This window comes from Bactrocera latifrons, unplaced genomic scaffold (assembly GCF_001853355.1).
Source record: "Bactrocera latifrons isolate USDA-ARS-PBARC rearing strain unplaced genomic scaffold, ASM185335v1 scaffold_72, whole genome shotgun sequence".
NCBI classification, from domain to species: Eukaryota; Metazoa; Arthropoda; class Insecta; order Diptera; family Tephritidae; genus Bactrocera; species Bactrocera latifrons.
The window spans coordinates 9902-33127 of record NW_017537401.1 but is presented as its reverse complement, the minus strand read 5'-3'; the positions used below and the strand labels follow the sequence as shown (position 1 = coordinate 33127).

Sequence of the window (23226 nt, the reverse complement as noted above, 5' to 3'; positions counted from 1 at the left end):
TAAAAAATACGTAAGTTAAGAGTATTTTAGTTTCGCTGAAACATTAACGTTTTTATCTTATCTTACGTACCACCAACCCACCATCAGCCGCCATCAAATGAGTAATTCCTTGCGAGACACAAAAATACGCTTGGTTTAGCCAGCAGTTCCTTAAAAATTTGTGTTTGCACAATTCCAACACTTCTCCGGAAGATAAAACTTTCATGCATTTCGTTAAGCAAAATACCAAGAAAAATTGATTATTTCGACTATACACGGGTGCGAATTTTRTCTAACTGCGAGCGGACCATGTGCGTTACGCGACTAATGAAAGGTGTGAACAGCCAAATTGCTGGTAATGCCAAAATATGCTCAAATGTTCACAAAATCACTATAAGCCAGGCGATGGCTTAGGCAAGTATGTGATTGATGTAATTTAATTGACTCACATTACTATGCACGCGCACATACATACATACATACCATTTGATTAAAATTGATTAATTTGGCGACAGTTTCTGGCTATTGGCTATCTATTGAAATGTGGTACCCCTTTGGCGTGGTCACCGTAGTGGTATTTACAAGCAAACTACTTACCTATACAATGTATGTACATATGTATAWTTCTAGTACACGTGGTGGACTCTTATCAGATTTTGACCATGTGCCGATCCGTATATGTACCCATCCCTGTATGTACCCTGTACCCTTAACGTTTACATTTCTACTTTTCRCATTGAAGGGTTATATAAAGTTGAAAATCAGAAATGTTTGAAATTTTTTGTTTTGCTGAAAAGTCATTTTATTTAATAAATAGATAAAAAATAATGTACAWTCAAAGAATTTAATGTACTTTAATAAACAGTGATTAATTTTTCTTAACTTTGGATTCCCTTGACGCCGCAGCCGATCTCTGGGAGCATCTCAGAAAAARTGTGTCTGGCAGTGAGCAAAATTTTTCTGCTTAAAATTATCTTAAAACCAAAACTGAAAATCGTATTATTATAATAGATTAGTASAGGTAACGAACGGAAGACTGATAAAAACGTTGCCAACATTTTGACCCAAAAAATTTTCAAAAATTAAAACTTTAGCTTTCAAGAAAAACAAAACAAACGAAATTACTATTAAACATCTTATTCGCTCAATTATTAACTGAAAATTACGGATATATCTAAGAAGCCTTCAATCATTATCTGAAAAATATATATAAGTAGCTGGTGTAAAAATTTGATGTCGACCGATTCAACAGTTTCGAATAAACTTTTACCTCCAACTCTGAAAACCGCCTTTCGAGGAAAACGAATTTGAAGTAGTGGTAGTCGATGACACAAAGTTTTAAACTTCTGCAAAATGTTTGCTAGGTAAACTAGCTCTCAGACGATGCAGATAAACCTTACGGAGGCCTATTTGAAAACCACCCTTACCAAAATCCTTCACTCTGGTCTCTATTCTCTGAATCACTTTTGATTTTTTCCTTTTAAATTTTTTAAGTGTTTAACAAGTCAGACTCAGCTAGTTTTATAACAAGTTTGTGGTAAGTGTCTAGTGCAGTGCGGCTCACTCGCCCAGTTGGCTCTCTACGGAGCGGTGGTGTCCCGTATTGAATATACTTATATAATATTAAAAGTTCGATGTTCACATCTCATCATCTACCATATATAATATGAGGTCCTCTTCCCACAAGTGGTTTGGCAAATAGAGTGATCTGYTAGTATAGTGTATATATTCAAACATATACATATATAAAATATCTATGTAGCATAGTATTGTATACAGATCGTAAATTAGTGTTTTGCTGACATCAATGTTGGCGTTGTCAGTTGTTGGGAAACTTTATTTTTTATCTTTTCCGCAAATATTTGCGTCAAAGCACAAACACCTCAGTCAAGCAAAACGGCAACAACAAGTTGGTAGCGATAGTGGTACAGATGACAGAATAATGCGGATGATAGAGTATATGCATATGTTTATATATTTATGTGTAATTTGCTGAGAGAACGTAGATTATAATCAACTACTAGAATACATATTTAAAACACCTCAGGAACCCTAATCTACTAACTAAATGCAATTTGTTGAAAGCAAATATTATAAATATTTTGTATTTAAACTTACACATTACTTACGTAGGAGGCACTACGGCTATTAATAGCCATTTGTAAATATGTATTTAAGAATATGGTTGCAATTACAGAGCAACCGAGTCTACAAGATTGTTTGCAAAATATGTGTTTCTATAAATTTCCTGAAACAAAAAATGTTAAATAAATTACTATGTAAAAAAATTTTTTGTTTCTTCAWWAAATTTAAATATAACGTTAGTAAATGTAGATAACGGTATTAGAAGTTTCGCTACATAGTACATATCCGTACTGTGTTTTATCAACGAGAAATCTGTCTACCAGCTTTCAGATAAAACCATCACCAGCAGAAGATAAGCATGAAACATTGTTTGCAGTAAGATTCTAAATAAACTAAAAAGCTACATGTGTCATTAGTTCGCTGAGAGTAATATGACATTGCATGAGATATCATGCAAGTGTGGCGCTAAGAAATGTTAAAGTTCAATCATTTTCGTAATTTTGTTAAACCCGGTGCTCTGCATGAACTTGGAACAGAAATGATGTGAAATGTAAAATATTGCTAAAGGGTTGAAGAAAGATGGAGTAGGCGTTCCATTGCCCGACAAAGAAGAAGCTCGAATAGCAATTACCCGTCTGAAGACCAACAAAGCGGCGGCGGTCGATGGTTTCTCGGCCGGCAATGAACTGATAAGGAGCATGCAYCAACTTCTTTGTAGAATATGGTCAGACGAAARCATGCCCGACGGTTGGAATTTAAATGTGTTCTGCTCAATTCACAAACACGGMGACTCCAGAATCTGCGGCAACTACCTTGGAATAAGCCTCCTCCGTATCACATATAAGTTTCTAGATACTAATACGGCAGTGTACACTGACGTTAAGCAATAGCAATACCAAAAGGTCCGTCAGGATCGGGAGGGACCTCTCCGAGCCATTAGATACCAAAATCCAKATTCAAACAAAGTGCCTCCCCCTCGTGCGACTCTTCAATATACTCGTGCAGAAAACAATTCGAAATGCAAAACTAGATAAAGAAAGTGCAATTTTCAATCATTGGCCTCAGTTCCTGGCCTTTTACGCATTGGCATTTTTGAATACCATAGTCGATAGAATGATGAGCTGTACSATATAWACATATATATTTTATATRCGGCGGCATTGACATAGTTCAGTGAACTAAGAGACAGTGGCTACGTTGGCTAGGTCATGTCGTCAGAATGGATGAAAACACTCAAGCTCTGAGAATGTTCGACGCAGTACCCACCATGGGAAGCAGAGGAAGACATCCACGTCGTTGGAAAGACCAGGTGGAGAAGGATCTGRCTACACTTGGAATCTCCAATTGGCGCCAAATACTGTAAACTCGGCTATAACCGCATAGGMGGCTATTAAGCCGTGACTAATAATTTTTTCGTACTTTATTTGGGGGATGTTTATGTGGACAACTTTTAGTGCCAACAAGCCGGCGCTATATGTCATAGAGGAAACGAAACTATCCATTTAAGCGCATTTATTTCGCGTTGTGGATCTACGGCTTGGCTTATAAAATTGTGCGATTTAACAACGCTGGATYATTTTTTGAGAAGTTATGTGAAGTCGCTTGATTACGAAGTTGAGTCTGAGACAATTGCCGCCATGAAAGATAATATTCTGTACGTTATATATCAGATCCTGCWAAAAGTGGTCGGAAATTGAGCTTCTCTGCTGGAATTCATCCGAGCCAGCCGCAGCGATCACTTATATAACATAACAATTTTTATAATAAAATTAAATCCATGGCCATAACATTAAACTATATGTGTTTTAACTTTTCTTGAAGACCGCATACTCTTATTCCTGTATTAAAAAATCGAAGTATTACATTTTTTTTAGAGAAACATCGGTATTGTTAACAAATCTTTACTAGCACTACGTTCTGTTTAAAAAAAATATCTTTTTTGTTTTTCAAAAGAAACAGAAAACAGTTGAGTCTTCCTTTGCCGAAAAGYAATAGTGCAGATTTTGAAAAACAAAAGCAGTAAACATGTCTTAGCAAAGATCACGACCCTATATAAATGTCAATTAATATTTCCGAAGCGACATCTGCTGGTATGCGTGCGATACCTGCCGGCAGAAAATTATCACAAACTCCTCTGTTAAGCAGAAATCCTCTACTCATGTTCTCCAAATACCGCATTCTTTTATTTTCTTTCCTATTTCGTGTTTCGCTTTGTGCATAACTTGACATTTTTGTATCTGTCAAGTTTCTGACATTCGTACATTAGCTCGTTCGTTCGCAGTCGTCAGTTCAGTTCGTTGTGAAAAAGGGTTTGTGGAAGTGAAATGTGAATTTACGCAGCGTTTAAACAATATAAATTGTGCAAAATAAAGTATGTCTAATTTCCGTGAAATAAAAGCTCATGCGCTATGCTAAAGCTACGCCTAAAATTTGTGTGTAATAGCGAATATTAAAGGCTCAGCTGCGTTTGGCTAGCCGAATTATATTTCTTTGTGTCTGTTTGTGTGCGTATGTGCGCGCACGTATTCGCTGCTGCAGCGGTGTTGTGCTAACGCGCTCTTCATATATTTCTGGCGTTATTTTATTGTTGTTGTTATTACATACTACGTTCTTTATGCGCTACTACTTTATCTTCCGTTTGTGTGTTCACTATTCGTTGGTTCTCCGTTCGTCCGCAGCGACGACGACTACAGCGACAACGATTGCTCTCATCGTTTTGATTACGCAGCGCTGCTAGAAATGTCAAATTTTTTGCCGTGTGTCATTCCACACTACGTCGTCGATTCTATTGGCAAAAATGAAATTTTCGCGAAAAGTTTCACTAAATTGCACTCGAAAATAATAGTGTAGAAAGGTGTTAATAGCTGAAAAGTGTTAACCGTTGCATTAATTAACAACTCGCAGTGTTTTTTATGTGTATGTCGTGTTTGCAAATAAGTAAAATGTTTAGTAAATTAATGCAACAAATCGATGTGATTGTGTGTAGTCGCCTGCTGACTTTGGTTATGAACCGAATGATCCGAGAATAGTTTGGTGCTGCGGCAACGCTGCCGTTTTTTGTTTCTGTTATTTGCTTATTTCACAGTTCAGTTCTTGATATATGAAAAGAAAAAAATGTGAAAAAATTAAGAAATAAGCAAAATTTTCACAAAAACTAAATTCWTGCCTAACGCATTGTGCACACATATTGCGAAAATCGTCAACACTCCATMGTGTTATGGTAAAATTAATCATAGTGTGCTGTTTGTAATGTTTCTACCTAAAATTCCGAAGAAGGAATATTTTAAATTACACGCGGCTTGTGTTTCGAAAGATTATGTGTGAAATAAGTGTTTGCCAATAGGTATTTGAAAGAAATAAATATTTACAAAACCCAGTTCAAAGCGTTGACGCAGAACTTGAGTAATTGGTTTTTAACAATTGAGGATAAAGTGAAATAGAATGCAGATGATAGGTTAAAGGAATTTTACATCATCTATTTGCAACTGCCTTAAGGTCAACACCGGAATTTCAACGCCAGAAATACATATGTACAAGAAGATACAATTATTTTATGTTGGGAATTATTTTTTAATATTATGGTTATTCTAAATGCATTTATATAATATATTCTATAATGAATTTAATAATACAGCTGATCTTATTKTACTATCAGTGTCAATGTCGCTAATAGAGAAAATATATAGTGTGTCGTTATACTTAATGACATTTTCTCGTTTGCCTAAGTGTTTCCACCTCATATGCCTGCAATATGTCGGGTTTTCGCCCTCGAAAGATACAACGAAAATGTCGAAAAGAATTTTTGCATTCCAATCCATTCTGCTTTCCTCCAGTGGCTGGCTTTGTAATCGGTAAATAGTAGCGCCACAGCGCAGCAGCATTTTTCCGACATCTAAAGCAATGGCAACGAATTTTCTCTTCTTGTACTTTTATCACTCTTGCGCTTCGCACTTTCATTTCTGGTTTGTCTGCATATGCTTCATTCGGCTGTTTCGTTGTGTCTTCGTGGTTGCGGTCGTGGTGGCTGTGCAGTTAAAATGTTGATTCACTTTTTCACTTTCCTTTTGCCTCTTTCATGGCTGACTATTAACCGCCTCCAGCCAGTCATCCTTACTGGTAGCGGCTATTTTCGTATGGAACTTGTACTATCTTTCCTGTTGAAACATATAAATTTATGAACAAACTGATGCACATATTATGCATTCGATCAGCAAGTAGTGAACCAAATTTCCATTTATGGGTTGTTTACTTAAATAAATGCCATCGTATCATAAAAAATATATAATAGCAGCATTTTTGTAGTTGATAAGTTATCATATGGTTTTTATTATTGTTTATGAGATTTTTGATTTYATCAAACCACCGTTCATATGGTTGAATTTATGTTTAATTCGAAACTTAAATTATATGAATCATTAATTTTATTTTCAGTCCGCTTGACTCATCTTTTATTTTAATCACTTCTGTTTTACAATTTAGAGGTGTCAATACGAGAACACTGCGTATTCTGTTTAAACCCGCATAACAGCTGGAAATAACAAYGGAAAATTATTTTTCATATGTACATACATATATAAACAATTGCACAACTTTATTTTGATTTCAAATAAATCTATTCGACCGATCATATGTCAGTTTCCGTTTACTTCCATTTCCCTAACCCCAAACTGAATAAGTAGGCATGTAGGTCTGAAAGAGTATAATTATATTTACAATCGGCTACTTATGTATGTACATACATACGTACATACATCATATATGCAATCTCATAAACTTGAAGACACTTGCTTCAGAACAAAAGTTTACATTACAGTAACGAGAGAAAATATGTGCACAATTTTATAGTAAATCAAAATAAAATCGTTTYTGCTCTTTTATCGCTATTTCCGTTCGAAGTTTATGTGCCATAAACGCATATTTAGTTTAAATTAACTCGCATTAATTTCAGCGCAAAACCACACCAAAAATTAGAATTTTAAGTGAAAATTGGAAATATGTTTATTGCTATCAGAGACTATTTTAAAAAGTATGAATAGTTATGTAACGTTACAGTATACAAGTCGTTCATATTATAAATATTACTCTATCCTTTATATGAAAATTAGCTTTGATACTATATTTTTTTTTTTTTTATAAATTTCGTGGATTGCAATCTGCAAAATGTAAAAAATCCCTAGAATATTGTCCCAAATTTCCGAGTGTTGGTTTTGGAGATACGGCCTTTGAAAGTTGACCGCTCGATCGTGTTTTTGTCGAAACAGTWTTTTCAAAGTAGGTTTGCAAGATTTCTCCCTAACTACTCAACCGATCTTAATGAAATTTTAAACAGCCCTTCGATATCTAATTTTAAAGGTCTTTTTACATATTTTACTAGTATGTCTTTATCCACATTTTTTTATAGTTCATAGTAATAACCTCGTATTATTTATTTATGAATCGCCCTGCTCTTCAGCTTCAGAGAAGGATAGCAAATACAGTTCTATGGCAGAGGTGGACCCTCCGTATTTGCAGATTTCATGTTTTTATACTTCTTAAATATTTAAGACTTATGATGTTCACGATATTCRGCAGCTCATCGATTAAAATAGACTCATGACATTAAAGCATTTTCCTACGTTCATGCTACCCCGAGTATACTGTAATAATWAAATGTAGAGACATCACAATCTTTTTGAGTACATGTCTCCAGAGTTGCATACAAATATTTGGCATGTTTAGTTATGTTGAGAGGTCAGTTAGTAGATTACTGACATAACATATGTCAGAGATAAAGAGATGTTTAACTCATTGTGAGAGAGCAATTGTTAAACGTCAAAACCTACTGAACTTTGACATTTAATCGAGTTCAGTAGGTTTTGACGTTTATCAATTGGAAACGAGCGATGGCCAGATTGAAATCTTACTAAAACATATGTAAACGGAGGGATTTGTTGCATCGTTCAAGACCACTTATGAAAAATGTAAAACAATGAAAATTAAAAAATATATGTGAAATTTAAAATTATTTGTTGAAACGCTTTGTAATTTTAAGCATTATAGTATTTATTTTCAATGGAAAATGATTAAAAACATGTAATGATTGAGGAATAACAAGCTTAAATCYTTTTATTGGATATTCAAAGTTCAAAAGTCAGTTGTTCTAATATACTTTAAAAAGATTTAAATAGTTTCTCCATATAATAAATAACCRTTATCTAGTAATTTTTATTCGTACAAACGTTGGGTGTTTTAATTTAAAATGCCCAAAAATTCTTATTTTGTTCGATCTGACCATAATGGAAAATCTTATAAAAAACGCTTATTTTGAGTCGCTCTCACACTGGAATAAGTTGAACATCCCTTCTATGTGGATGAAACGGTAAGGTGGAATTAACAAAATAATTTTAAATGTAGAAGATGTCGAAGAAATAGCTCAAGAAACAGCATCCAATCTTTCTAACGTTGAGCTCAAGAAATTAGCTTGACAAGAAGAAAACAAAAATAATGGCAATAGACATTCCGAGGAGCAAAAGSATCTTTCGATGGCATTTGTAAAAAGCAGTTTCATCACTTTATCTGAAATTATGGACCAATTTATTGGAAATTAAACAAATGTCGATAGTTCAAGTCGTGCTACAGAATYTTTCTTCACTTGGAACATAAAAGGAAAYATACATATCTAGTCATCAAAAGAGGCGTTTTTACGTGGCTTGTCCCCMCTTCTGTTGTTGTTGTTCTAACGGTTCCWCAATCCCCGTTAGGATGGTAAGGGTTATCTGCGTTGTCGTCGACGTCATCTAACGGTAGGCCCAGGAAACGTTCTGTTTCGACGGGGTCGGACCAAAGGGATGTGGGGTTGGTAGCGCTTGCAAAGCGGTGGCCAGTGTCATGCGGAGACTCGTTGAATGCAGGACATACATTGGACACTCCCCCTTCTCCTTTTAGCTCGCCTTCAAACAAATGTTCTTTGGCTACCCAGAGGATACTTGGTCTAAGACCAGAAGTTGTGAGCTGCTTGAGCCGCATGTAAAAGATCGTTTTTGACCATTCGCAAAGAAATGGCAGTCAGAGAACTTTCCCCAGTGGTGTGAACTTCCTTCTTCACTCCCTCCATCCTCCTCGTTCTAATATAGATTACGTTATAACATAATATATGAATCTAAAAGTCAAGAACCTGTTAGGACATAATACCAAATATACCTTACAGTATAAATTACAATACGGGAATCCACTCTATATAGGAAATCCCTGTAATGRAAAAATCACATATTTCAATTAGCGAGAACGCAATAATGGCATCGTTACTACACATGTATGGCTACTACACATATTTTGCGCAACACTGCGTCGTATACATACATATTAAATATCAATTGACTACAAGCCACCATTAATTCTGTGGCGTTAACCATTGACGCTCTGGATGAAAATTAGTTTAAGGCGTTCGGCAATAATAATAACTACACGCTTTCAAGGACTTGCTCTGCAGGGTTGACAACGAGCTGTGTTCAAAATAATAGGAATGCCCCTGAGAAAAATATTTAACCCAAAAAAATTATCATATCAGAAYACGAACATCAAACACTTTTCAAGAAATATTTCTAACGGTATTCCGCGAGTAAAACACAAAGCATAAACTTCAGTTGTTGAGATTATTTCCATTGCTATGAGTTCAAATCTGTGTCGGTCACGGAATTGCGCTGTTTAAAAAAAATAGGAGTGTGAGCTACCAAGTGGTATAATACATTTTTATTTAAACAAAATCTGTAAAAAACTAAAAAATAAGTACAAAAAAATTAAAACGGTGGGATTTTTTTTTAAGTATAAGTCATTTATTTTAATTAATTAATGGGTACTGGGAAACATCGCAGCGACAAAAGGCGTGAAATCATTAAAAATGTTAGAAAAAACGGGAAAACTTATAGAAAAAAAAAATTAAAGAAATACTCGGGGGTCTRACCAAATGATATCAAATTCCATKTTCTMCAAAAATAAAGCCGAAACACATGGMCGAAAACGTAAAACTACTAAAAAATCGATCGACGCATACTCCAGTCTTCTAAAAAAAGATCCCAAAGCGTCGTCTAGAGAAATAAAAAAGTGTCTAAATCGTGATTTTAGCGATGTAACAGTTCGTAGCCGTTTATTGGAAAATAATTTAATTATTGCGGGGAGTCCGCGAAAAGTTCCGTTGTTGACAAATAAACATAATTAGAGCACGGCTCCAATTCGCCAAGGAACATGGCAACTGGCAACCGGAGAAATTGAGAAATATTTTGTGGACGAGGAACTTGTAGTTTTATTTGGTGGCACAGGGTCTAGATCGTATATCCGTCGTCCACCAAATACGGAATATAATCCGCAATTCACTGTTAAGACCGTCTAAGTTTCTCSTACAACGACGTGGCACCAATCCATCTGATAAAAGAAACCATGGATCAGTACGTRTATGTGGATATATTGAAAAAGATAATGCTGCCATACGCAGAATGGAATATGCCATTAAAGTGGTTGTTTCAGCAAGATAACGACCCGAAACATTCACCTAAATCTGCAAAGGAATGGCTTCGGGTCAATAAAGTTGAGGTTATGTCGTGGTCTGCTCAGTCGCCTGACCTTAATTCCATAGAAAACTTATGAACAGATATTAAAAACGCTGTTGCTGAGCGTAGACCATCAAATACAAGGGAATAATGGAGCACAGTCCACGAGACATGGCAGCAAATCCCGCTGAAAAGTTCGCAGTCGTGATCTAATCGATCCCATGYCCCACAGATGTGCTGCATTTTAAGTTTTTAATTTATTATAAGTTTTATTGAATTTTGTGATGCACTCCCATTATTTTGAACACCGAATTATTGAGGTTTGTTTTTTTTTTTGTTTTTCATTTACTGTGTATTACTAAAAAGTTAAAATTGCTTAAAAAAAACCACATAAAATGAACTATTCGTGGACAAAGAATAAATTAGTAAAATCCTTGTTTTTGTTGAAAAAACATAACTTTGTATTTTATATTGTGACGCACTCCTATTATTTTGAGCACAACTGTATGTCTATATAGCAAAAATAAATATATATTTGTTTAGAAATTTGATGCCTTTAGATATATTGTTGGCATTAATGATGTATGTCTGTATGTCATTTACATTATTTATTTATTTTTGTTTCCATTCTCGTATTAGTTTGCCACACAAAAAAATATAAATRAATAAGGAAGAACTACTACCACTGACTATTGAATGTATTGAGAAATGAAAAATGCGAAAGCAACAACAACAACATACCTACTTGTCGTGCAAGCTATACAACYTCACGTACACTATGAATTTATTATTTTTGCAATGTTTATGTCTGCACATTCGCTAGAAACGTGTGACAGCTAAAAATGTTTGCAAGCGAAACATATGTATGTACAATACATACACAAATACATACATATATAACTAAAAATCAAGTGTGGGAGCTGCGGTGGGGCAGCATTTACGTTCGTTTAGTTTTTAAAATAAATATGCTGTTGACGGCAAGGTGGTGGCTGTCGGCGTTCATAGCGTCAACTACACTCGGCACTGGCTGCGCTGCCGCAGCGCAGCATAAATGTTAAATGGCACATAGTTCAAAATAATATATATACATATGTATGTATGTATATAAAATTTGAAAATTATTTTGATCGTATTCCCTCGCTAACAGCCGCACACCACCGCTTGACAACAGCGAGCGCATGTTCACGACGCATACGATTGCGAGAGCTACGCRACGCGTGAGAACTGTTTGTTGTATTTGCCCGAGCGTATCAGCTGGAAAGAAAGCGTTGGCCAAACATCAGTTTCCGAYAAATGCCGACGTTATGCAGTACGCTCCAAACGTCACGTCGACATGAAGGAGCCAGCTGGAAGGCTTGACTTACGCTCAAACAATTTTTCGACAATTTTTTTGCACCCGCTGCGTTGATATATAGCGCTCAAAGAATTTCTTTTATTTGTATTTAAGTAGACGYGTACGCATAGCATTATCATTCCTCTATTCTACTTTCTTCTCTTATATCACTATCCACTCTCTTTATTATATGGTTTTTCTCTCTAAGTTTTCTTCTTCAAACATTTGCTCTATTATTGTTCACCATTCTGTTTATCACCGCTTATTCATCGTCACACTATGCCGCTTTCATGGTGCATTAGTTATTTGGTTACATACCGTTGTATATTTCGTGTACCGATCCAATTTTTTTTTTAATTAATAGCCGCGCAGTAGCTAAAAATATGACTACACTTAGTTCCCGTTTAGATACGTATGCATCTATGTATTTATTTTTATTTTCAGGCATTTGCGTACTGATATCACTTCGTTTTGTTTTATATCGCTTTCATTAATCTAATATTCTTTATTTACACACGCACTTCTAATAAAACCAAAAAAAAAAAAACGTTTATTGGCTACATTTCTTAATTTTCTAAAAACATTTGTTATTCTGCACCTCCTCTGTTTACTTCTTTATTTCCCTTAATTTTTTCATGGCCATTGCACTCAATAACATTCGTGACAAAATACAGAAATAATCAAAATTGATTTTATATTTGTCAGAAAGTGCATAATCAAACGCAAACACAACAAAAAGTAACAAAAGCAAAACAGACAATTGTTTTCAAGTGACTCATTTCCGAAGTTGCAGTTTCAGCATACCTTTCTAGTATTAACACATTAGGGTGGTAATTTTTTTTTAATTGAAAARGATTAAAAAGTCGACTGTCATTTTGTTTGAAATTAGAGTTTAATTGTGTTAAAGTGTTAGAATTCAGTACATTAATAATCGACGGTTTGTTTGATTCCCTTGCTTTCGTAGTCTACCTCCAGGAGGCTCTCTCCCAAAAAGGTGTCTGGTGGTGAGCAAACATTTTCTGCTTAAAATTAAAAAAATACTAGGTAATCGGAAAAGTCTTTTCGTATYTCTAATCAAACTTCAACTTATTTTTTTTTATATATTTTTAAGAACTTTAATGAACCAAATATGTGCCATTTTGTTCAACCACTTTTTTCCGCTAAAGCCATTGTTCATCAGTGTAAAATTTTTCTTGTTTCTCGTCGAAAAACTGCGACAACTAATTTTCACAGGCTTCTCTTGAAGYGAACTTTACTCCATTAAGGGAGTTCTGCATTGAACGAAAATATTGGTAGTCCGCTGGTGCACGGTCAGGGCTATATGGTGGATGCATCAAAACTTCTCAGCCGAACTCGCAGTTTTTGCCGAGTCATCGCCCTTTCTGTTGATCATTTCTAGCCATTTTTTTCGATTGCATGCTTCAATCGCATCAGTTGTTGAATGCTAAATGTAGAATCAATCGTTCGGCCAGGCTGAAGAATCTGGATGCTTCCTTTCCACTCCCACCRAACACTCAGCATAAACTTTCGAGGCGTCAATCCTGGCTTTGCGACAAATTTTTGAGCTTTACCACGCTTGGACCATGATTTTTCGCACGTTATTGTTGTATTTGATCCACTTTTCGTCTTGTTTTGCCATTCGCTTCAGAAATGCTTTGATTTCATTTCATTTTAACAAAGAATCGCAGATGTTAATTCGGTCCTTTAATTTTTTCACAGACAATTCATGTGGTAGCCAAACATCGAACTTCTTTTCATAGCCAGCCTTTTTCAAATGATTCAAAATCRTTTGATGATAAATGCTAAGTTCCTTAGCGATGTCATGGCTGCTWATGTGACGGTCCTGRTCAAACTTTTCCATAATTTCATCGAGTTTTCAACGATAGGTTGACCGGAGCGAGGTACATCTTTCACATCGCAATTTCCAGAATGGAAGCAAGCGAACCATTGTTGTGCTACACGAACTGCGTAAACTGCAAAAATTTCATAGGTGGTTTGCGTAGCGTTTTTCTCTTTTTTATAAAAAAATTTCAAAATATGGCGAATTTCTTCATTATTTTCACTCATTTTTAAACAGCTGCAACTTTTTTTCAACGTTCCCATTTTTTTTGATATGAATGTGAGTGGTATCACTGGAGATATACGATTGCAACGACATCTATTGACAAAATGGKAAAAGACTTTTTCGACTAATCAATATATTGGGTACCCAATATATTTATCGTTTCCAACATGTGAGCAGCTGCTGAGAAAGAAAACGAAGGGTGCAAAATTTCAGGTTATTATCTCRAAAATTGAGGCGCTAGTCAATTTTATAAGCGTGAAAAAATTTTAGTTTTGAGAGTCTCACCAACCCTACTATCAATATTAACGTCGTATGTAATTCTARCAGTAGTTGTTTGTCAGTCACTAAATGTTTCGCTTTTTATTTACTCGTGCGTTTTTATCACTGCGAAAGAATTGCATACACATTATGCGAGTATTTTTACCAAACCGACGCCTTCTCTGCTTCCACTCTTATAATAGTGTTCGTCGATTTAGTAACCGTGAAGAATGCCAATTTGTACAGACAGCAATTATTGCTCATTGCCCATCACTTGCCAACACGATATTCATACATTGATGCACACACACAAATACGTCAATAAACAACTGCAGCTGTAAAGCCACACYACGGCCAATAACAACAACTCTTAAACCACGCCACCACCACCTTCATCTTACAGCTSGTTACTTGCCACCTAAGAATAGCTGTTCCAACGCGAATGCCAAACTCCATACAACATGTCGTTTATACCACCACACCCCACTTCGCTGTGCCCCTACATCCTCTGCATGTGTGTTGTTATTGTATGCATGTATATGCCGCAACAGCAACAGGAAACTGCACACTTTTTCTTTTGCTTTCTATCGATTTTTTCGCTTTATCGGTTGTGAAAAGCAAACTGCTRCATTACTACTGTACGCCTCCCATTTCTTCAAGTCGTCGAATTTTTCTACTTCTTTCACAAACTTTCCGTTCTTCCTTTCTTCGCTGGTATCTCTTTTTGGTCGCGTTAATGTAGCGCGCTGCTTGATTGCTCTTATTCTTTTACATTATTATTTCACTTGTAGTTTTTATACAAGGTACTTTTATTTGTTCATATGGTCCCTCGTCTTCATTGGATGCAGTGTCAAAATGCAGTTTTTGTTTTAAGAAATGAAAAGAATTCAAATAAAAAAGCTCCATAAAAAACTTGGTTTTGTCTGAACAGATTGTATAATAAAAAAAAATATATTGAACCAACAGTTAAAACTCTATACAAACTTTCAAAATAGGCTCCTTCTGCGTCCATGCAACGCTGCCAGCGCGATTTCCAAGCATTGCGAGCRTCACGGAAGGCATTCTCGGGAATAGCCTTGAGAGCCGAGGTGCATCATGCTTGGATCCCCTCTATCGACACATAATGTTTGCCTTTCATCGGCTTTCCACATCTGGGCCGAAGGGCGGCTGYGGAAGCRTTGGAGCCGGGGCCTTGTCGTGGTGCCACTTCCAGTCGACTGCGATGTCTTGTCGGATCCGATTGACCATTCGTTTGAGTCTTTTCAGGACTTCCACGTAAAACTTAACGTTGATGGTTTGTTGAGGGGAGACAAATTCACTGTGGACGATRCTTTTGATATCAGCATTTTTTTTACAAATGGTATCAGACAAAAGACGCATATCACTCAAATGTTATTCATTTTTGACAGTTTGATCGGTCGGAAATAATTCAGAGTGCACCATACCTCGATAATCGAAGAAAACTTTTAACATAACCTTAATTTTTACTATTGTCAGTAGCTTACCAACACTTCGTCAGCTGGCAGCTCTCCTTTTGTCATCTTTTGTATGTATCGCGAAACAGAAACAAAAAAATTGTAATTAAAATAAGTTAAAGATGCGAAAAAATCAAACAGAACAAACAGCAATAAATGCCGCAACAACAAACATATATATGTACATGCCATGCGATTTTTTAATATGCATACATACACTGCGTGTCAACAGGTTGGCACACCTTTATTAGCTAATTTATTGTATTCCGATTTTCTAATTTTTGTATGAACGATCATTGGTAAAGAATATTTTAACTCTTTACCTTTATTCAATTAACAAAAAAAAAACAGATTTTTCAAGTTAAATTTTCAATTTTTTTTTGATGTGACTAGATCTTATGATTGCTGAAAYCTCTTGTTTCTGATGGCATTAAAAATATTGGGCAGTCGAAAAAGTCTTTTCGTATTTTAAATCAAACGAAAACTTATTTTTTTATATTTATAATAACCAAATATATATATCATTTTATTCGACCGTTTTTCMCCTTTTTTCTGATGGTTGATCAGTTMTGGCCGTTTTTTTCGATTACTAGCTTCAATCTCATCAGTTGATGAAAGTAAAATGCGGAATCAATCGTTCGACCATCGAATGCAACAACATCTAAATACGAATCAAAATACGAAAAGATTTTTTCGACTACCCTATATACATATGAATGTTATACATTATTTTAGCAAATGTGCTCAGAAAAGGCTAAACGATTCGAAACTCAGRAAAAGCTCCTACTAAACAGCTGAAAAATATAATACTTTGTGGTAGCAGCATAAAAATTATTTGATAATAATCGCTCATAATTTCAGAATTTTAGCTAATATTAATAATAATTTAAATTTGTTGGAAATTAACCAAAACTATTTAAACCTGTAGTGTGCTAAACTGATGAAACAGRGTGTTTGTATATACGTACACAAATATGTATGTATGTTTATAATAGATATTTGCACACTAAGTAGTTAAGTGCAAACCGCAATGAAACCAGAAATGAGTTTCTCGCATCAAATAGCATATTTTTAGCGAAGCGTGCAAACATAACCGATATATTTGCTTAGGTATTATTGATGGACATARGACGCGGCGAATCTTGCGACGAGGCGTTATTTAAAATATGTATTGTCTTAGCTAAAAAAAAGTCAAACTACGCAGTTAAAAACAACAACAATGACAATAGCAGCGCAGCGCACACACACATAAACTCATATGTATGTATKTACATATGTATGCAAATACATTAAAATGCCGAATCAGAATCGCATGAAAATTTAACTAACATGTCGCTTTGATCAATAGAAACTGATTATTTAAGAAACTGTTTGACTGATCTACGCTTTATTCTCTGCTCTGTTTCATTCCAGGAATAATTTCAGCGGAAACTGAATCCTCTGTTTGAAAAACGTGTGATGGAATAATTAGCTAAAAGATTAATATTCTAATCAACAACAACAACAATCAACCTTAAAAATTTAACAAATTCAATACTTGAGTAAAATAAATCAAAAATTTATTACTTCAGTTCGTGAAAAAATGCTAAAACACAACAACATAAAGTATAGATGTTTAGTTCAAAAGCAAAAAATTACTAAGATTTTTTGAGTTTTGCTTTTAGTTTATATTTTTTTTCGTTAAGTTACCTTCCACAACCCAACCAGTGCGAAGAGTGAAGTGCGTAAATATCAGAGGTGCTTTGTTCACGCATAAACCGCGATGTTTTGAAAAGAGAAAAAATCAACTAACGAATGTGTTCTACTGCTTGAAAAAAAAAAAAAAATAAGAAAAAAAAGTATAAAAATAGCATAAGTTAGATTGCTTGGTTATGAATAATTTAAAAGTATGCAAATTTATATTAATTTAAAATTAAAAGAAAATATTTGTGAAAATGTTGCAAATAACAAGAATAGAATAAGCAAAGTCAACTAGTGCAAGAGCGTCGTGATCAAGGTGAGAGTGCTACACTTAATGGTAGATGTGTGTGAGTGGCTGTTTAAAGTGTAAACCACGATGAACTCGGGTTACAAAAATATTAAATTAAGTGCTCAACTTATATAAAATTTTCTTTACTATACCAGTAATCCAGTAATTGTGTCTATATAACAGCAATGCTTGTGGCAACGCCACACTATGCAACGTCGTCGCATCGCTAACGTCGCCATTGGTTTACATGTGGACAACGACAAACCCAATAGTGGTAGCCCCAAAAGTATTGTAGAAAACTGCAACAATAAACAAACCAATAATAATAATAATAAAATCAAAATTTACACTATTAGCAATTAAACGAGCGTAATAACAATATTAGCGGCAATAGCCACTGTCACTGTCAACGTCGCGGTTACAGTGCACGTCGACGACAGCGCCCAACGTGAGACGAGTTATAACCGCTTCTATATCGCCATCAAACTAAAGCGCGAACAAACCCAGGTCGGGACTTTAGACGCTGAAATCGTAGTCGTTTTTATAGCCATTTTGAGCACAGCGCCTTTGTCAACCTTACGACGTACGTCAGCTAACCAAATATCTCTGTTATAATACAGTAACCTATAAATGAATAGACACAAATTCAGTGGGAAATTGCGTTTCACAGACATAGGTCAAGTGTCATTGGAACTGGAAGCAGTTGAGAGGGTTTTTTCACGAAGGCAGCAAAAGAGCAACAGAACACTAAAATATAATTTCGATGGTTAGGTTGTTAGGTGGTCATTATGAGGAGTTATGAAATGCGCTGGCAAATAGATTATACGATTCAACCGAATTTAGGTCTTTGAGGAATAAGCGCTTCTGAAAAGTGCCGATCTGAAGAGTTTTCAAGCTAGATTATTAAAAACAAGAAAAAAGTTAACTTCGCTTGCAGCGAAGCTATAATACCATTCAGAAATACAAAAGGATCTCAACCAGAGCTTGCTTCTAATCATTCAGTTTGTATGGCAGCTATAGTGATCCGATCAAAACAATTTTTTCAGAGATTGCATTTCTAATTTAGATAGTAATCTCTACCGAATTTCGTGACGATAACTCGTCAAATGAAAAAGTTTTCTATATAAGCATTTCATTCCGATCGTTTCGTTTGTATAACAGCTAAATGCTGTAGTGATCCGATCTAAACAATTTCTTTGGAGATTACAGTCTTGCCTTAAACCATAATGTGTGCGTGTTACAAACTTCATAGCAAATTTAATATACTCTGTTCGGCGTATGAAAATATACCCAGGGTATAAATATATTGCATATATGTATATCTCGTTACTACTTCSCTTTTTTGGAGCTGATCTATTTCTATGAAATGCAACGTACTTGTACTGATGATCAAATTCAATTAAATTTAATTTAAATTTCTATTCTTAAAGCAGTTACCGCTGAGCGCGACCTCATCAGCGACACTAATAAAACTGACAACAATTGCAAATACAGATAAAGCAGCAGCAACAGCAACACAAACAAAAAGCAGACAAACTATTAGGAAAATCACAAAAAGCAACCAATTGTAAAATTCGCAAAAGCGCTGTGTACGAATCAGTCCAGTTGGTTGATGTAAATTTAACAGTGTACAACAATTTTAAAGCTGTGACAAGCAGCGGCAAATAAAAAAGCAAACGAAGAAGTAGAGCCTAGCAACAGTGAATGAAAAATCGATAAAAATCGTGTGTTTTGCATACTGATGCAGAAGTAATCGATTCAAAATTAACTAAAAAAAAATACATATATATATATAAATAACGCATAGAATTTAGTAGTAATTAAGTCGTAAGCTTAAGTGCAAATAGGTGAATTAAATAAACAAACTTAACTTGAAGCAAATTACACTAAGGCAGCCGCATATAATCGAAACTATACCTTAAACATATTACAAACTCGATCAGATTTATACATTTGGATACGGTTTCTTTGTAATAAAATCATTCGTCCTGGATTATCTGCTAAAGACATTGCGCACCTTGAAAAACCCGATTATGGCCGAGAATCAGACCGCCACGGAAGATTCCGGTCAGCAATCGCAACATCAGCAGCAAGGGCAGCAGCAGCAACAACAGCCGCAGTCGCCGCAGCAAGATCAGCCACCTCCCTCTGCACTCGCATCGCCTACAACACCGCCACAAGAGAATAATTCCGCATCATCGCCCGAAGACACCCAAACCGTTGTTGCACCCAACATCAATCATCATTCGCACAATCACAACATCCGCAATCAGCATCATACAAATCAAGTGCATCCCGAGCAAAGCCATTCGCTTACCATAATGGATCATAATCAATTCTCTGATATRTTTAAGAGTAGCACCATAGCAGCACAGCGCCGCAACACAATACAGTCTCATGCTCCCATACGTGCCGCCAGTACCACAGCGATTAAGAAGCCGCCGTTGACTAAAATGACATCGCTATCAAATGCAAATACCGGTGGTGGTGCGAAAGCCACCAACTCGTCGGACAAACGTCATCATCACCATCATTCACAGAGCGCCCATCATTCGTCTCTGCACCATCATAATGTGAACAGCAGCGGCAGCATGAATCATCATCACCATTCAGCTTCAACAGGTGGTAGTAGTGGTGGTGGCGGCACCACTAACGCAGTGCATCGTCGTACCAGTGAGAGTTTGCGTCTCAACGCCTCTGTCAGTGGTGGYAATAATGGCGGCAGTAGTAGTTCTGGTTCGGTCGCTAATTCGTCCAATACGAACCTTTCAAATGCGACCAGCAATAGTAGCATTCACTCGAATGTGACTAATAACAGTACCAGCTCGAGCACATCAGTTGCACCACAGTCAACAGCCACTACGGCTTCGACATCGACGAAAGTCACATCGCCAAACAATAATGGTGGTGGCAGTAGTTCGGCCAGCACCAATACAAGCCGCAGTCATCACGGTCATGGCCATGGAGGTGGTGGTGGTGTAAATGGCGCTGGCGGCAATCAGCCCCATACTGCCGCTTCGCAGCCAAGCAAAAAACCAAAGACGACCTCATCTTTTCAGATTACTTCCGTTACTGTGGGACATCCCAAGGTGAATTCCGATAATGGCGATGAATCGGCTGACGACTTGGATGAATCCCATACAGATGAATCTCATAGTCGTGTTACCGATCTCGAAAATGAGACACCTTCAATGTCAGAAGATACATTCTCCAAAGAGGAAGTGTATTTCTCCAATAATGCATTGAGCACTACAGCACCGGTGATACCGACCAGTTCACAGTATGGTCTCGTTGTTGTAGATCCCATTGGACCATCGCTCGGACAGACCATACAAAATGTACAGGTCAATGTTTCGGACAACATTATAAATGTGGTGAGCGCTGCTGTCACACCAGGCGGCAGTAAGAAGAAGGACGACATCAAAGAGACGCAGCATCGTAGCGAACGTTTCAAGGTGGTTAAAATCGAGTCGACTGAGCCCTTCCGCCGTGGACGTTGGATGTGCATGGACTATCTCGATCACTCAACTGTAGGCACCGGCGGCAAGGAGGGCGGCGGTGGCAACAATAATGAAAAGACTGTTTCCTCCGAATCGGGTAGCGGCGGCAGCAGCGAACCGGCAAAGACTACACAAAGTATGATAATTGGCACGGGCGCCGCCCAATTACTCGAAAATCATGTGGATGGCGTTGGAAATAGTTTGCAACTTACTACTGGAGGCGGCACCGTGGCCAATGCTGCGAATGATGATAACTGGAACTTTGGTGAAGGTGATGGAAGCGTCAGCTCTCCAGCTCAGCAGCTGCATCAGCAAATGTCTGCACCAACTGGTATTGCCACCGCACCGGCTACGGTAGTACATGGCATGCAACAATTTATGTCCGAATCAGCCGGCATACAGCAGGGACATACGCAGCAGCAACAACAGCAACAGTCACAACAAGTATATGCTGATAATGCGAATGCCAACAATACAGGTGTCGGTGGAGCCACTCAGGATGTTGTCCACGGGCAAACATTGCCAATGGACTATGCAACAGTTGTCGCACAGCAATTGCAACAATCGTTGCAGCAACTAAAGAAACAGGAAGAAGCGATTGCCGCTTCCGAGGAAGCTGGTACGGTTTATGTGCCACCACAGGCACAACAGCAACAGCCGCAACAACAGCAGCCGCAGACACTTCCTAGTAATTTACAGTTTCATAATGGCAGCGTTGTCATGTGTGAAAACAATAACRGTGCTGTTAGCATGCAGCAGGTTGACAATTCGCAACAACAGTCCATGCCAACAGCCTATGTAGCACAACAGCAAGGTGGTAACTACAGTCAACAGCAGCAGCAAAACTTCCAATCCGCTGTTACACAACAACAGCAACAACAACAGCAGCATCATCAACAACCGCAACAACAACAACACCAGCCTTCTCCTCCGCAAATGCTGGCCAACGACGCCATGAATATGCAACTTCAGCAACAACAATCATCGCAACAGCAGCAGCAGCAACAACAACAACAACAACAACAAAATCAATCGGCTTCCGCACCGACATCGCAAATCGATGGCGCAGCCACACAACCACAACAATTCCAGTTCCAGTCACAAGCGCAGCCACAGTCGCAGCAACAGCAACAACAACAGCAACCAACACATCCACCACAGTATCAACACCAACAATCAGCTCCAGCTGGTCAAACGATGCCCATCGTTACTCAATTGACAAACTATGAATTGCAACAACAGTCGGGGGGTCAGCAACAGCAACAACAACAGCAGCTGTCGCAACAAATGCAAAGTGCTCCGCCAACCATTGCTGATCCTAAAGTTCTGGCAGCCACTATACAGGCACATCATGAACAGCAGCAGCAGCAGCAACAACAACAACAACAACAACAACAACCAGTAACGCTTGACAATGTCCAAATAACCAATCCAACAACAATCGCGAATTTGCAAAATGAAACATTGCTGTTGCATCAACAGCAACAAATTCATAGTGCTAATAATATGAACAATGCTAGTGCCAATACTAACAATAACAACAACAGCAATAATGTTGCAACTGTAACTACAGTCGAAGAACCGTCACCGGTTCAACAGCCAACTCCTTCGGCACAACAACAACAACAGCAACAGCAAGTACCACAACAATTGCAACAGCTACCACAACAGCAACAGCCACCACAGCAAACACAACCGAATGCAGAAACAGAGACTGATAGGTGAGTCAACCAATAAATTTTGTCCATTGAACTAAAATTTCTTATATTTCGTATATTTTTGATGAAACTAATAATACTTGCCTAGATCGAAAGTCTATTTGCTTATCGATAAATGATTAAATATTCTGTAATTAAAATTATCTAAGTACAAATATCTCCGTGTTTAGCTACTAGCCTTGATACTCACTGGAAAGATTGTTCTGAAATTSTTTTAAAAAGTGACTGTCGTCACTAAATTATGGTACTCCCCCACTGTGGATCTGTGTGAAGTATAGTATTTTGTACTTACTTCTGTAGTCTTAGATGAGACCATCAATAA

General features: G+C 36.9%; 1 protein-coding gene across 1 annotated transcript in view; it reads left to right on the top strand.

Annotated features, from left to right (window-relative positions):
• LOC108976043 (protein bunched, class 2/F/G isoform-like) overlaps positions 1-22907 on the top strand; it is a gene marked incomplete at its 3' end in the record, with an annotated part of 38984 nt that extends 16077 nt beyond the window's left edge. Inside the window, exons 2-3 of the mRNA XM_018944943.1 lie at positions 17131-18269; positions 19117-22907. Of these exons, the coding sequence (XP_018800488.1) occupies positions 19720-22907 (3188 nt within the window). The remainder of the gene's footprint in view (positions 1-17130; positions 18270-19116) is intronic.
• Positions 22908-23226: the final 319 nt, after the last annotated feature.